Source organism: Mytilus galloprovincialis, chromosome 2 (genome assembly GCF_965363235.1).
Source record: "Mytilus galloprovincialis chromosome 2, xbMytGall1.hap1.1, whole genome shotgun sequence".
Classification (NCBI taxonomy): domain Eukaryota; kingdom Metazoa; phylum Mollusca; class Bivalvia; order Mytilida; family Mytilidae; genus Mytilus; species Mytilus galloprovincialis.
Genome location: NC_134839.1, coordinates 34,484,442 through 34,501,985, shown reverse-complemented (window position 1 = coordinate 34,501,985; position 17,544 = coordinate 34,484,442). Strand labels below are relative to the sequence as shown.

The 17,544-nt window shown below is 32.3% G+C and overlaps 1 protein-coding gene across 3 annotated transcripts; it reads left to right on the top strand.

Moving 5' to 3' along the window:
• The first annotated feature begins 99 nt into the window (after positions 1–99).
• Positions 100–16,126, top strand: LOC143063445 (uncharacterized). 3 transcript variants are annotated; one of them, XM_076235600.1, is made up of 7 exons: positions 104–234; positions 2,196–2,319; positions 4,581–4,615; positions 4,970–5,096; positions 7,533–7,781; positions 13,241–13,339; positions 14,833–16,126. In XM_076235600.1, exons 2-7 carry the CDS (start codon positions 2,207–2,209, stop codon positions 15,002–15,004), a joined length of 795 nt encoding a protein of 264 aa, XP_076091715.1. In that variant the 5' UTR covers positions 104–234; positions 2,196–2,206; the 3' UTR covers positions 15,005–16,126. The 3 variants fall into 3 exon arrangements, with proteins under 3 accessions (XP_076091716.1, XP_076091717.1, XP_076091715.1); XM_076235601.1 differs by lacking the exons at positions 13,241–13,339; positions 14,833–16,126 and adding an exon at positions 12,211–12,421 and having other exon boundaries at positions 100–234; XM_076235602.1 differs by lacking the exons at positions 13,241–13,339; positions 14,833–16,126 and adding an exon at positions 13,111–13,162 and having other exon boundaries at positions 102–234.
• Positions 16,127–17,544: the final 1,418 nt, after the last annotated feature.

The window sequence follows — 17,544 nt, the reverse complement described above, 5'->3', positions numbered from 1 at the left end:
TAAACCTGTAGGTTCCCATACAACATCTATCTCAGTAGCCCATAAACCTAAACCTAAGTCTAGATCACCTTCACCAACACCACCTAAAGTATCAGACGCAGAGAAAAGACGAGGTATGATATAAACCTGTTGGTTCTCATACAACATCTATCTCAGTAGCCCATAAACCTAAACCTAAGTCTAGATCACCATCACCAACACCACCTAAAGTATCAGACGCAGACAAAAGACGAGGTATGATAGCAGTGTAATACATGTATATATTTAATTCAATTAGTGATAATAGGTTGTTGTCTAATTCTCCGCTCATGACTTAGTTGTGTACTGTTCTTTATACAAATTTTTTTGCCTTGTATAATGCTATCATGTTCTCGTCGTCCAAAGACGCATTTAGTTTCAGGACAATAACTTGCTTAGGAATCAGGGGCCAAAAAGGGGGGCCCATAAAAGCACTTTTGTAGTTTCCAAACAATAACTTCTGTTTAAGTGTATGAATCTCTCTGAAATTATACCACAAGTTTCCTTACCATGAAGGGATGGTTAGTATTGACTTTTGGGGGTTATGGCTCAAACTGTTTAGGAATTAGGGGAAAAAAAGGGAGAAAAACTAGGTTTTTCTGGTAAATAGACAATTTAAAAGCAGTGTAAGGGAGGTAATCCAAAAATATTTGAAATACAATGTTGGGTATGTTTGGATTTGCCTTTCTTACACTACTTGTAAATTATGTATAATGAAATGTCAGGTTTTGGACTTTTTGCCCCAAAAAAGGGGGGGGATATTGTGTCCATTTTTTCCCCAACTGTTCAGTGTTGGACCTCTGCTGTCGTATCCAGCTGCGCTCAGTGAAAGAATTTATTAAAATTAATACGTGTTTCCATGTTTTCAGTACTTCATTGGCCATATCAAGTTTTGACAATAAATTCTTTAGTCACGTTAGTAGCATTAAATCTTTATTGTAGCTATTATTGTAAAATACAAAATTCACAAAGATAGAATAATTGTTTTGTAGATTATAAAAAAAGAATTACAGTTTATATTGTGTAGATCTTTTAAAGGTTAATATGGAAATGGATACTAATACTAATGAAGTGTATGATATTAATAGATCTTAATAAACTATAGACAGTTAAATTTCATTTCAAATAGCTCATGTTTCAAGTTAGCTGTCTTTATTGTGTTATGGAAATCTATTTTGGAGTGATTTATTGAAAATATGTAGGCATATATACCTAACAGTTAATTGAATTGTACTTCTAACATGTTTAAAAAGGCAAGGGAATATGAAAATAAGTAGATGTGATATAAAATTGAGACAGGAAATGGGGCATGTGTCAAAGCGACAACAACCCGACCATAGAGCAGACAACAGCTGAAAGCCCACCGATGGGTCTTCAATGTAGCAAGAAATTTCCGCACCCATAGGCGTCCTTCAGCTGGCCCCTTAAAAATATGTATACTAGTACAGTGATAATGGACGTCATTCTATGCCAATCAGAAATGAACTATGCACCACTGAATCTAAATGATGTCTCTCTTTACATTATTTTCTAAATAAGACATATATGTCTAATTTATAAACATAAATGATATAAGATTTGGTTAATATGAATTATAAAAGGTTTTCTCTTTGTATTGTATTTGAATAGAATTAAAACTGAAAAAAAGTTCCATCAAAATATCTTTGATCCAGAACTTACCCTGGAACATAAAAAAATGTTAGAGAAATAAACTAGTATATATGAAACTGTTTCATAGTCACCTAATGTGCATAATTACTGTGTGTTTGTTTTTCTACATTGGATTGAGGTACAGTGGTCAGTGTTAAGATATAACTAAACATGTTTCACCCCGCCAAATTTTTGCGCCTGTCCCAAGTCTGGAGCCTTTGGCTTTTGTTAGTCTTGTGTGTTTTTTTTTTTAATTTTAATTCATTCATATTTTTTGACGTTAAGTATTTTCCATCTTCACTTAACTAGTACACGTTTTTATTTAGGGGCCAGCTGAGTATTAATCAATGTTTATAATATCTTTTATTTTTCGCATGTATTTATTACGTTCTGTCTGTTTGGCTGAACGAAAAGATACGATTTTCTGTATACTGAATCTTTGAAAATATTCTATGATGAATCAGAGACATATATACTTAATATATATATATATATTATATAATTTATATTTTATTTTCAATTTTCAGTGTATCAGCAGATGAAAGGAGAATTCAGTGATATGGAGGAGAGTTTTATTAAGATGGCATTAGAGTCAGTACATTATAATGAAGCTAACTTCAAGAGAATGGTGGAAATTTATAAAAAGTCAGGGTATATCAATTTATTATGTGTACCTCCATATAGACCTTATCGCTTTTTAGGAATCTTCAAAAACTTGGCAGACTAATAGCAATAAAATGTTTTAGTGTGAAAGTTTTATACCATATTCGACCGTGTATTGTCTGCATTTGTGTATAGTCTGCACCCCCTCTTCATCCCCAAAAATCGAGGAAAAAGTCTACTTCGCTTGTATAGTTGGCGGCAACTTTTGACAAGATCGGGTCCGCGAACAATGACGGAAAATGACGAATTTGCAGTATTTTTTTTTTTATTATTATTTTTTTTTTGCTGAGATCGACAATATAGTAAGTATTGTTGTTAAAAAGATCAAGTTTTTGAATAGGATCTTTAAATATATGTTTTTTAAGGAATGACTGTAATATTTTTTCTGTCTATGAAGAAATAACATAAAAAATTTGGTGCACACTGAATAACGTGCATAGCGGGTTATTTAACAGTGTGCACCACATTTTTTATGTTATTTCGAATAGACAGAAAAAATATTACAGTCATTTCTTATAATTTAATTCTAAATTCCATTTTAAACCGTAGAAAACCATGAAAAAACGTTGATGACGTCATGGTCACATGACTAAATTATGTCTATGGGCTCATAACAAAATAACGTCAGCCAATCAGAAGACGCGTTACATCCAAAATTAAATTATTAATCTTTGTTAAAGAACGGCAACACAGTAATCATTGTTATTAAAAGATCAATGATTAATATAAAATTATGATCAGTTTGTAAAAAAGGACTTAAAAGATATGTATTTAATCTGTCTTCAAAAGATTCTGTTTAATTGCTTTATTAAGTTGTCTTGCAGAATATCCTTCTTTACTAATTAATTTAAAGTCCCCAACAATGAAAGTAAGAACTGTATTCATGTAATAAATGGTAATGGAATTATCATTTATCTTAACACTCTATCTTGTTAAGGATGTCAAAATATATTACAAACTATTTTTATGCCCCATTTATGGGCATTATGTTTTCTGGTCTGTGCGTCCGTTCGTCCGTCTGTTCGTTCGTCCGTTCGTTCGTCCGTTCGTCCGTCTGTCCCGCTTCAGGTTAAAGTTTTTGGTCAAGGTAGTTTTTGATGAAGTTGAAGTCCAATCAACTTGAAACTTAGTATACATGTGCCCTATGATATGATCTTTCTAATTTAAATGCCAAATTAGAGTTTTGACCTTAATTTTACGGTTCACTGAACATAGAAAATGATAGTGCAAATTTCAGGTTAAAGTTTTTGGCTTCAGGTTAAAGTTTTTGGTCAAGGTAGTTTTTGATGAAGTTGAAGTCCAATCAACTTGAAACTTAGTATACATGTGCCCTATGATATGATCTTTCTAATTTAAATGCCAAATTAGAGTTTTGACCCCAATTTTACGGTTCACTGAACATAGAAAATGATAGTGCAAATTTCAGGTTAAAGTTTTTGGCTTCAGGTTAAAGTTTTTGGTGAAGGTAGTTTTTGATGAAGTTGAAGTCCAATCAACTTGAAACTTAGTATACATGTGCCCTATGATATGATCTTTCTAATTTAAATGCCAAATTACAGTTTTGACCCCAATTTTACGGTTCACTGAACATAGAAAATGATAGTGCAAATTTCAGGTTAAAGTTTTTGGTCAAGGTAGTTTTTGATGAAGTTGAAGTCCAATCAACTTGAAACTTAGTATACATGTGCCCTATGATATGATCTTTCTAATTTAAATGCCAAATTAGAGTTTTGACCCCAATTTTACGGTTCACTGAACATAGAAAATGATAGTGCAAATTTCAGGTTAAAGTTTTTGGTCAAGGTAGTTTTTGATAAAGTAGAAGTCCAATCAACTTGAAACTTAGTATACATGTTCCCTTTAATAAGATCATTCTAATTTTAATGCCAAATTAGAGAATTTATTCCAATTTCACAGTCCTTTAAACATAGAAAATGATAGTGTGAGTGGGGCATCCGTGTACTGTGGACACATTCTTGTTTAATCTGACATGTCTGGGGAAAATATAACTTCCTCATAAAATCAAAAGTAAAAATATGTTGTAATACTACAATACACAGATGCCTTCAATCACTACTTATACTACTCAAACCAACAGAACAGTGCAGATCATTTTTACTAATACACATTTGATTTTATTTTGATAACAAAAAGTGCAGAGAGTATGTGCAGAAAGGAAAATATATATAATGTATTGCATCTTATTATCTTATATTTAATTAACTCACATTTTTTCATATATTTTTTAGGTCTGGAGCAAAAGGTTCATCAGCTTCATCATCAAGTAAGAACTATTAACTCGGTATCAGAATCTAATATATTTTAAAAGCGTACACCAAAACATTATGATTGGTTTAAAATGTTGTTAACAATAGAAATTCAACTAATGACGGGATGTTAAATTAATTTTGATGTATGAACAATGAGATTACCCATAGTCCTTTATATTCTGAAAAGGTGAATTAACCATACATATACAGTATGCAGAATTTTATAAAATTGCAATATTTAATCTCACAGTTCTGTCCATTCTTGAAAATCTCAATAACTTCTGAATTAAATGTAATTTACCTTGTCATTTGGTGTAAAACGAACATCAACTTGTCTTAGTTCTAATAATATAATGCTTCTATTTTAGGAGGCAGAAAAACTGTGGATGATGATTTAACTTTTAAACCAACAGGATCTCTGGTACCTGAATCTTTTTCTGGTGGCATGGAACCAGTTGTTTTTGGACATGACTATGATGATAAACCGTTACCAAGGTAACAAATTATATAAACATCCATGTTAACTTAATCAAATTAAAACATAACTAAATATGTCTATATATAGCTGTACAGTTGATGAACACTTTTATTACCACATTCTGACTATACTTATATTTCGTCATTGCACACGGCAATGCTTTCCCAGACTGTTCACTAAATCCATAGGATATGTACTGATTGATATTTAAAAGTCTTTGAAAACACGGTCTATTTGTCAGTTTTCGTACAGAAGGGCATGCCTCTCTCAGGGCACTCTGACTAAACACATTTATTTTAAAAAACAGTTGTTGGCATGACACAGGTTATGTTCTTCTCATATATTTTATGATAGCATGATACTAAACCCCTTATGGGAGGGATTGTGCCTGATATTCATATGATGAAGACATAATCTTTCAATCAGTTTAATTGAGGTCTGGAGCTGGCATGTCAGTTAACTGCTAGTAGTCTGTTGTTATTTATGTATAATTGTCATTTTATTTATTTTCTTTTGTTACATCTTCTGACATCGGGCTCGGACTTGTATTGAACTGAATTTTAATGTGGGTATTGTTATGCGTTTACTTTTCTACATTGGCCAGAGGTATAGGGGGAGGGTTGAGATCTCATAAACATGTTTAACCCCGCCGCATGTTTGCGCCTGTCCCAAGTCAGGAGCCTCTGGCCTTTGTTAGTCTTGTATGATTTTTAATTTTAGTTTCTTGTGTATAATTCGGAGTTTAGTATGACATCCATTATCACTGTACTAGTGTACATTTTTTTTAAGGGGCCAGCTGAAGGACTCCTAAGGGTGCGGAAGTTTTTCGCTACATTGAATACCCATTGGTGGCCTTGGGCTGTTGTCTGCTCTATGGTTGGGTTGTTGTCGCTTTGACACATTCCCCATTTCCTTTCTCAATTTTATTTTATTCCTCCACTGATAAAAACTGAGCGTCACGAAATAGCAAAATAGTGCTGATAAAGGCATGAAACACAAATTACTCAGTCAATCTCTCTGTTAAAAAATTACCAAATTATTTAAAAAAAAAAAAGTCCAAACTTTCTAAGGTTGACCTGATAGATTGGACTTTTCATTTAAGGTTTTTTATGGTTATGTATCCCTAAACGATGATAGAGTTATTTTCAGGTTTTCCCGTGGGTCAATTATTTCTTGTGCCACCTTTTTCGCCAAAACAATATAGTTTTCGCCACTTTGATATTTTTTTCGCCAAGTAACATTATATATTTTTCGTTTAATTTTTTTCCCTTTTTTTCCTCCCCCCTCTCCATAAATAAGATGAGTTTGCCCCATCGTTGTCTATGTATATTCTCTCATAATTATCTCAGAGTCTACATCGTAATGAATAAACACTAACATTTACCATTAAAAAGACTGAACTTTTTTTTAAATGGGTGAAAATTCATTATACATGTATTTTGAACACTTTTTCTAATAGAGGGGGCTGCTTACTTTTGATAATTACGAAGATATCAGTCCCATAATATAACAAAATTCTTGGACATGTGTTGACCATATAATGCAAAGAAAGATGTACAGTTCTGGGGAAAGTTTCTTCAAAAGAAAAATAGGTGCCCTTTTGGTCTATGATTATGTAGTGTTTTTTTTCAACTAAACAAATGCTGTTATCACTTGGAATTGATCCCTCATTTAAGGTGTAGGTATACATTGAAGGGTTACTCCCTTTCAAAGGGTTGATCTCAATCTTTTGCCAAGATTTCTTCATAACGACAGTTTTCTTTTAGTCTAGACCAACGTAAATGAAAAAATTGAGACGTAAAACTATGCTTGAAACATGTTGTGTCACTCAAACTACTTTAAAGTACTCTTTAAAATCAATTATCCCTATCAAAGTCAAAGGATAAAGTTCTAAATCGGAGATTTTTCTTGCTTTTGATTGTTTTTTGTCATAACAACCGTTTTCGTTTCTGGACTTTCATTAAAAGAAGGTGAGGAGACGTCAAAAGTTTGATTCGAATATGTGCATGGCAAAGTAGTTAATAAATGATCAATTTGTGACATTTTTCGGACGCCATTACACCATATCATTTTGTTAAACAATACAATCAACACCTTTATTAATTAGTCCTTTGTTGGCAATATCATCAAATGCAATCAGCTGATTATTGATTTTCTGTCAAAATCTAAACGAGTTCAAGGTGAATTCTAAGTATTTTGTCTGATCTGATAATATCTGAGAAACCCGAAAAAATGTAAATAAACAAGATGGCTGAAAATAAATCGTATAATATATTTCTTTCGCCAAATTCTTTCGCCAATGACGAATTTAAATCGCCACAATTATTATTTAATCGCAAATTGCGAAAATGGTGACCGCCAGTGGAAACAAGTTTTAATGATAGAGTTATCTTCTTTTGTGACATATCTTGATAGAAACCAGTGATATATATAGATATCTTCTTTTATTACAGCTCATCAACTGCTTTTACTGTTCCATTTGGTACACCTAAGAAATCAGCTACCAAGGTAACCAAGACATCAACAACAATACCTTTTGGTGTAGTAAAGTCAGGTACAAAGATAACTCCTGGAGTAACCAAGACAACAGCTAAAAAAACAGTACAACCAAAGAAAGAAACCATAGATCACCATGCAGCAAGAATCCAAGCTGATAAAAAATCACCTGTAACTCAACAAACTAGAGCTAAACATGTTACTCGGTAAGATATATTAGAGCTAAATATTGATTCACTTATAGGGTCTTTGCCTCGGAACTAAACACATTTATTCAAAAACCAGTTGTTGGCATGACACGGGTTATGTTCTTCTCATATTTGTTATGATGGTATGATACTAAACCCCTAACAGGAGGGATTGTGCCTGATGTTCATAGTGTAATAACTTGAACAAATATAACATTTAATAATTTTACAACCTGGAATTTACTATGCCAACAGGAGAAATAAGTCAACTACAGATGGATATACACTTTATTGGATGATGGCCTGCAACAGATATATTATCGACTTATGAACATTTATTTGAATTGGACATATTGTTATATTTGCAACTTTTTAACTTTATGCATTTTGTTTGGCAAGTGCCCCTTTCACTTGTTTACCAAACTCGTTTTACTTGATAACATATTTTTCATAGACTGTAAGGTGTCCGGCACAAATATGCATATACCTGAAATTATATTTCAACCCATTATAAGTCCTGAAAGTGTCTCAGTGAGGAAATATTTAAGTTTTACTATCGGTCCAAACCATTTTTGTTGTTTCTCCGTGAAGAGCCATTTTACAGGTCATGTGACCTCAGTAGGAAATATTTTTGTTGTTGTCATATATCTAAAACCTCTTAAGTATTCTATAAGAGTAACAAATAAGTCATTACATTAATAGTTTTATTAAGGCTCCATTATTTATATCTGTTAAAGATTAGTTTCTTAGGGATTATATTGTAACCAGTTTACTGCTGGAATTTAATATCAGTACTCCCGGCGTCTGCTAGTCCTACGCACGGCTAGAAATTGGAAACAAGTCTAGTAACGAAGTTTTAAGTTTCTTTTGCTAAATTTAAATAAAGGAAAAGTTAGGACTTTGGCCCATTTGTATAATAATTAAAGAACAGGCATTTTACTGTCCATTTTACGTGTGATTCTTAAATGTGCAGGTTTTCCTGTCAAGCCCCTATTTTATCGGACATTTTCCTGTCAGTCGTGACAGGGTTCTCATTGGCCCTCAGGGATCCCTGGCTAGATCCCTCATTTTCGATTGGCTTTTAGGAATCTCAAAAGTATATAAATAAGGTTCCACTCAGTGAAATGGCGGATAACTTGTTAGCTCAAGCCTAACTAGTAGCTTAACAACCTGAAAGTTTATCTTTACCAGACCTAGCACAACAGAAAAGCCAAGCAGGTTAATATGCTTTAATAATATAAGACGAAGTATTTTTAAGGAAATGTAAATATAGCGGCAGTTATCCCCCACCACACTGAGTGACCTAAATGACCCGAAAACTGATTACTGATTAAGCGTCTGCATGTCTGCATTTGTCCGTGTATATAATATGAACATGTAATGATAAATATAATATACGTTCGAACTTATCGTTTATGGACTGAGAAATATGAGTGCATTGCCTGGCATCCATTCGTCTTTAGAGGTAGAAAAAGGAAAAACCCCAAGATGCAGAATATTCCTGACGAGAGCCCCAAAACTTGTCAACAGACCCTTCCACAATTACTCGGCCTGTGGCGGCGGTTTGTTACAATATGATGAAATCATAATCTTTCATTCAGTTTAATTGAAGTCTGGAGCTGGCATGTCAGTTAACTGCTAGTAGTCAGTTGTTATTTATGTATTATTGTCATTTTGTTTATTTTCTTTGGTTACATCTTCTGACATCAGACTCGGACTTCTCTTGAACTGAATTTTAATGTGCGTATTGTTATGCGTTTACTTTTCTACATTGGCTAGAGGTATAGGGGGAGGGTTGAGATCTCACAAACATGTTTAACCCCGCCGCATTTTTGCGCCTGTCCCAAGTCAGGAGCCTCTGGCCTTTGTTAGTCTTGTATTATTTTAATTTTAGTTTCTTGTGTACAATTTGGAAATTAGTATGGCGTTCATTATCACTGAACTAGTATATATTTGTTTAGGGGCCAGCTGAAGGACGCCTCCGGGTGCAGGAATTTCTCGCTTCATTGAAGACCTGTTGGTGACCTTCTGCTGTTTTTTTTTTCTATGGTCGGCTTGTTGTCTCTTTGGCACATTCCCCATTTCCATTCTCAATTTTATTTGAGCAAAAGAAATTTTTACTAGAACAGAGTAATTACTTCAACACAACTAACTTTCCAGCAAATTTATTGACTACGGTATACAATGCAGAATACAAGCATATTTTGAATTCCATAATATAGTTTTTAAGTTTTCTTCACACCTTCTTTAAGAGAGGGGCTGTAGCTTATCAAAACTTTTATATATAGTATTTGTACACAATTGATAATTGTTCAAATAGCTTTGTGATGAAAGATTTGCATGACAAACAATTGGATTAAGTGAGGTACAGGTGCTTTATAGTCAGTAAGGGACCGTTCAATATTTATCAGATGGATGGGCCGGTGCAAAATGGGGAGGGGCAAGCACTTTTTTTGTGGAAATATTTGGATGGGCGAGAACTTTTTTTAATATATATAGTGGATGGGCTAGAACTTATTTTATTTGAAAAAAATTTGCTTTCAATTTTATCGGTGTGGAGGAAATTCCTTTTGCAGGCACAAAAAACATAAGGGACATGGTCTCAACAATAATTTTCAGTTTAGGCCAAATCCAGATAGTCATCTTTAAATTGTTTTATAACTTTTTCAAATCAACATGGATTTTCATAAAACTTTACAATTATTTCATTTATATATTGATCTTATAAAATACCAGGTTGTTTGGTAGTTTGGTTTATTGCTGTCATTCTATGGATTTAATAAATAGGTTAAAAAAAAAGCTAAAATTTTCAGTTTTGGCTAAATCCAGATAGTCATCTTCAATTTTTTTTATAACTTTTTCAAATCAACATGGATTTTCATAAAACTCTACAATTATTTCATTTATATATTGATCTTACAGAATACCAGGTTGTTTGGTAGTTTGGTGAACTGCTGTCATTCTATGGATTTAATAAATAGGTTAAAAAAAAGCTAAATTTTCAGTTTTGGCTAAATCCAGATAGTCATCTTTAATTTTTTTCATAACTTTTTCAGATCAACTGGCATTTTCATAAAACTCTACAATTATTTCATTTATATATTGATCTTATAAAATACCAGGTTGTTTGGTAGTTTGGTTTATTGCTGTCATTCTATGGATTTAATAAATAGGTTAAAAAAAGCTAAAATTTTCAGTTTTGGCTAAATCCAGATAGTCATCTTTAATTTTTTTTATAACTTTTTCAAATCAACATGGATTTTCATAAAACTCTACAATTATTTCATTTATATATTGATCTTACAGAATACCAGGTTGTTTGGTAGTTTGGTGAATTGCTGTCATTCTATGGATTTAATAGAAAGGTTAAAAAAGCTAAAATTTTCAGTCTAGGCTAAATCCAGAAAGTCATCTTTAATTTTTTTTATAACTTTTTCAAATTAACATGGATTTCCATGAAACTCTATAGTTATTTCATTTATATATTGATCTTACAGAATACCAGGTTGTTTGGTAGTTTGGTGAATTGGTGTCATTCTTATGGATTTAATAAAAAGGTTAAAAAAAGCTTAAATTTTCAGTTTAGGCCAAATCATTGGATAGTCATCTTTAAACTTTTTTATTACTTTTTCAAATCAATTTAGATCTTCATATAACTCTACAGCTATCTCATTTATATATTAATCTTACAGAATGCCAGGTTGTTTGGTGTTTTACTGTCAAATGTACGGAATTAATTAATAGGTGAAAAAGGGTGCATTAAAGTCAAAAATATGTCTGCCTAAATTGCTTAAAAAGACCATAATTTCTTTTTTGAAAGATTAGATAAAGGGACATTGGTATTTAAACTATATTTAACATGCTGTGCTATTAAGACAATAATTAGTAATTCAGCATATGATAATATTTTTACTAGTCCAAGAGTTATTGTCCCTTAGTTTAGATTATTTCCTTTATTTTAAATCAATATTTATCTGAGGCTGCAAATATAAAATCAAATATATACATGTATATTCATGCTGGTTTTAAAAACAATAAAATGTATGGTTCTGATACACACTTAAATATTTATATATAAATGGAATTAACTAGCACATTTCAAATTTTGTATTTACACCAAAGTCTATTCTTTGATTTCAAGACATAAACCTGCAAACTTTCAAATAGAAAAAGAACTTTAATATTTTTTTATTGTTTTAAGCTTTAGAGGGGCAAGGACTTTTTTTATAGATTTTTTTTAGATGGGCGAGGACTTTTTTTCAGAATTTAAAAGGATGGGCATTAACTTTTTTAATGTATCAATATTAAGAATGCACCGGCCCATCCATCTGATAAATATTGAACGGTCCCTAATAAATATTTCAGATATTTTGTGAATTATAATCAATCCAAAGCAGAAGAATTGTATTGTAGAAAGTTTTTCTTTTTTTTACTGCTTACACTAAAGATTGAGTGGAGATTATTTGTCATCATCAAGTGTGATTTTAAGTAACCTAGCAACCAAGTGTTGTTTGAAAATGTCTGCTGGCAAACAAGGAGATTCCAGGTCTATACATTTGATTGTTGTTGTTTTTATTTTACCTTTTATGCATGTCATACATTGTATATTTTATCTATTTATCAGCATATCAATTGTTATATAAAAGTGTGTTTTTATTTTGTGGCACTGTATGTATTCTAAGGCTTTGTGATCTGCCTATGTCTCCTCTTCCACAACAATGGTGTTTGCTTTTTAAAAAAAAATATTATTGTCTGGATTTTTTTATATGTCTGCATACAATGACCACTGAAGCAATGACTCAGTCAGCCTCATCATCTATGACCTGTACAATTGGTCTAATATCCAAATGTTTCAATAATCTGATTTTGACACCAGTCTAATGATTCATTTGACAAAGTAAAATAACATTAACAGGTTACTTTAATTTATCTGATTTCATTTCTACTAGATATTACAGAAACCAAATGGTTTAAATATATAATTTAAGTAAAAAAGATGGCATGTATGGGGGAAACATTACAACATAAATTACCTTGATAACACGACACACACAAATAAATTATTTGATGAATCATTTAGACAGTGATGTTTATATTTCATTTTATCAAAGTTGATAAGTCAACCTTAATAGTAATTATTTGTTTCTTCCAGCACTGGTCCAACCCATGTTGTAGTAAGTCAACCTTAATAGTAATTAAATTATTTGTTTCTTCCAGCACTGGTCCAACCCATGTTGTAGTAAGTCAACCTTAATAGTAATTAAATTATTTGTTTCTTCCAGCACTGGTCCAACCCATGTTGTAGTAAATAAACCTTAATAGTAATTAAATTATTTGTTTCTTCCAGCACTGGTCCAACACATGTTGTAGTAAATAAACCTTAATAGTAATTAAATTATTTGTTTCTTCCAGCACTGGTCCAACCCATGTTGTAGTAAATCAACCTTAATAGTAATTAAATTATTTGTTTCTTCCAGCACTGGTCCCACACATGTTGTAGTAAATCAGCCTAGGTCTAACTTGGCTAAAGGTCCAGACCCAGATATGAGGAAAGGTCCGGACAAGGAACTGCTATTGTAAGTATATTGTAGCTATTCAGCCCAGGTCTTACAAAGATGAAGGTCCCCATAGTTCATCCAATGGACTACATTATTAGGACTTTTTTTACTGTTCAATGAGATTATGTCAAAAAGTTTAATTTAAAAAGCACAATGAAAACCTAGTCATATAAAAGATTTTGAAAAATGACAATACATAATATAAGAACCATCCCAAACTGCCAAACAAAGTACAGATTTTATAAATTCTCTTTAAACATGTAGCTGTGTTCATCATGGGGTATGTGAACTTGTTACAGGTATGTATCTGTGTTCATCATGAGGTATGTGAACTTGTTACAGGTTTATGTAGCTGTGTTCATCATGGGGTATATGAACTTGTTACAGGTTTATGTAGCTGTGTTCATCATGGGGTATGTGAACTTGTTACAGGTTTATGTAGCTGTGTTTATCATGGGGAGTGTGAACTTGTTACAGGTTTATGTAGCTGTGTTCATCATGAGGTATGTGAACTTGTTACAGGTTTATGTAGCTGTGTTCATCATGGGGTATGTGAACTTGTTACTGGTTTATGTAGCTGTGTTCATCATGGGGTATGTGAACTTGTTACAGGTTTATGTAGCTGTGTTCATCATGGGGTATGTGAACTTGTTACAGGTATGTAGCTGTGTTCATCATGGGGTATGTGAACTTGTTACAGGTTTATGTAGCTGTGTTCATCATGGGGTATGTGCACTTGTTACAGGTTTATGTAGCTGTGTTCATCATGGGGTATGTGAACTTGTTACAGGTTTATGTAGCTGTGTTCATCATGGGGTATATGAACTTGTTACAGGTTTATGTAGCTGTGTTCATCATGGGGTATGTGAACTTGTTACAGGTTTATGTAGCTGTGTTTATCATGGGGAGTGTGAACTTGTTACAGGTTTATGTAGCTGTGTTCATCATGAGGTATGTGAACTTGTTACAGGTTTATGTAGCTGTGTTCATCATGGGGTATGTGAACTTGTTACAGGTATGTAGCTGTGTTCATCATGGGGTATGTGAACTTGTTACTGGTTTATGTAGCTGTGTTCATCATGGGGTATGTGAACTTGTTACAGGTATGTAGCTGTGTTCATCATGGGGTATGTGAACTTGTTACAGGTTTATGTAGCTGTGTTCATCATGGGGTATGTGAACTTGTTACAGGTATGTAGCTGTGTTCATCATGGGGTATGTGAACTTGTTACAGGTTTATGTAGCTGTGTTCATCATAGGGTATATGAACTTGTTACAGGTTTATGTAGCTGTGTTCATCATGGGGTATGTGAACTTGTTACAGGTTTATGATTATTTCAGTAAATGCTTCAATATAAAACAAAAACATGTTTGCCATCAGTGAAAAGAATTTTTATTTATGCTCACTTTATCTGGCTCTTAATAGGTATAATAAACTGTGGTTTTTCTTCTTTAATTTATCTAGCTCTTATGTATAATGCCTTGATGTTTTTTTTTCTTTAATTTAACAGGACTGAGTATGTAAATGTATATGGCCCTAATCCAGACCTACGAGAAGGGCCAGATAGAAGTCGTGTACAGGGGTCACAAGGAGCTGTTGGACCTGATCCATCGCTGGTGTGCGGACCTCAAGCTGTGCATCACAGCTTTATTGATAATCGTCCTTTAGTTACTGCAATTTAATTTTCCAAATTAATCTGTGTGTTGTGTTTAAACATAGCAAACTTTTCAGACTTATTAACAATCAAACATTAGGAGAATAGCCAGGTTTCAATATCACTGGTCAAAATAATATACAGTGTTAGAAATATTATGGAGAAATACATATAAAGAGGTTATCAGTATAAGGTTTGATTTTAGAAATAGTAATATTACTTAAATCTTTAATTAAATAAACATGACTTGTATGAGTTTAAACGCTGACTGTGAAATCCTTTGAGAAATTGTATTGTACTTTATGTGAAAAATTTGTGTGTACATACAATAGCAATTAATGTTTGAATGACCTTACATTACTATGTACATTGCAATGATTTAAAATGCATTTTGCAAAGTTTTGTCATGTAATTGTTTAGTATTATTGTGATAAATTTTATCTGTGAAGTTTTAATAATTTTTCTTCAAAAGTTTTTTTCTGCAATTTTCAGAGGCCTTAAAAAGATCTTAGAATAATAATAATGTTCCATGATAATTAAATAGCTCTGTATTTGGTGTCCACTTGTTAATTTTACACTTTTGCACGGTGTACACTTTAGTATGCAGAATTAAAACATCTGAGAATTGCTTTTTAAATTTATTAATCTTTATCTTGTACAGTTCCTTTGCCTTAACTACCACAAATATCACACAACAGTTACTTATACATTAAAATATATCTACATTTTTTGTACAGCTTGGTTTTGTTATAAAATTAGTCATGCAACATTGTTAAAGAAGTGATTTTTTTGTTGTACATTTTTATTTATAATTTATAATATATTTATTTGTTATTTTAACAGATTTTAATTTTTAAACCCAATAGATTTGATACCATATTTTTTAAATATCTTAAAAATGGAAAAATGTTAAAATTGTGACTCAATAAATTCCTGGTTTAAAAATACTATTTACGTTTTTCTATTCATGTTTTTTTACTTTTAATTTGTTGTTGTACAGATATTTAAATATGAATGTCTTTTTTATTAAACTTTGTTGTAAAAGTTGTGTTGTCAAAGTAAACTTGTTTGTAAATATATTTTTACTATACTACATGTAATCCGTTCAGATTCTATAAATAGTGTGCAATAAACTACTAAAACACCTCTATATGCTGTCTTCATATCGACAAAACACAGAAAAGGACCTTAACCTAACAAAACATTAAGATGTCAACCTACTGCCTACACAATGGGCAACTGTAAACACCCTATTACCAGGTTTAACAGGTCGGGACCACTACCTTATATGGAAATGCATAAATTAGCATACTTATGTACTCGTACATGTAATTGTTTATTTACATGTGACGCAATTTATTTTTACCTAGGTTTTTGACCAATCCACTAAATGAGTCACAATGCATGATGGACTACTACGTGTTTACAATCAATCAAGAACACGTGTTATTTACTGAAATACAACACATTTTTTCGTGCAATGCGGGATTCACAATTTCGCTTAGTTTTTCATTTTGTGTATCCTCATTTATAGTTCGTGATATAAAGTATTACTTCCATGCTCAGATTAACGAAGAGATGTTTCTATGCGAAGAAAAAGGGGTTTGAATTACCCGATATATAGCCATTAACATGTTTGATGATGGCTCAGAGATTTCATGTATTTGTCCACCAGAAGCAACGAAACAACAGCAAAAAACACAATTACCCATGAGACAAACTTACTGGTGTAAAGTAAGCCGTCGATAACAGCCGGTGCTGATATTCAAGAGTACAGCAATGTTCGTATAGATGATTAAAGGCAAATGTGGGATCCTTGAATTTTGTGTTCGTAAAAAAGGCGAAGAAATATTTACATACATGGCAGTGTTAACAAAATCAATAAGTATTTTTGTTGGTCACATTTCAGTATATGGGACTTCCAAACTGTTCCCTTTTTTTTTTAAGGTAGTGAAGTCAGCAACTGTAGCTTCAGTTTGTTCGTTTTTTAACGGGCTCGGACATTTGCCAAACTGAATAAAATCATTACAGCTGATTTCTTAAACCTGCAAAGTAAAACTTTGGTTGGCTTGCTTGCTTTGTTTGTATAGTTGTTTATACAAGCTTTGAAAATAAGATTGACATCTTTAAACAATATATATATATATATAGGCATAGTTTAACTTGTATATTTTATATTTTGTACAATAGTATACAAACAAAGCAAGCAAGCTAACCAAAGTTTTGCTCCACGTGCATTAGCAAATAAGCTGTAAGGATTTTATCCATATGTATGTGCGACAAGGTGGAAAATTTGATATATTTTGTGAAAATTGCAGCGTTGGATCTATAATAAAAAAGAAGATGTGGTATGATTGCCAATGAGACAGCTGTCCACAAGAGACCAAAATGACACAGAAATTAACATTTATAGATCACCGTACGGCCTTCAACAATGAGCAAAGCCCATACCGCATAGTCAGCTATAAAAGTCCCCGATATGACAATGTAAAACAATGCAAACGAGAAAACTAACAGCCTTAATTATATAAAAAAAATGAACGAAAAACAAATATGTAACACATAAAC

Excerpts from the sequence above, each read along its gene's own strand:
- LOC143063445 (XM_076235600.1), top strand. The coding sequence starts at position 2,207 with ATGAAAGGAGAATTCAGTGATATGGAGGAGAGTTTTATTAAGATGGCA. Across the intron at positions 2,320-4,580 it reads GAAATTTATAAAAAGTCAGG|GTCTGGAGCAAAAGGTTCAT; the intron begins GTATATCAATTT and ends TATATTTTTTAG. Across the intron at positions 5,097-7,532 it reads GATGATAAACCGTTACCAAG|CTCATCAACTGCTTTTACTG; the intron begins GTAACAAATTAT and ends CTTTTATTACAG.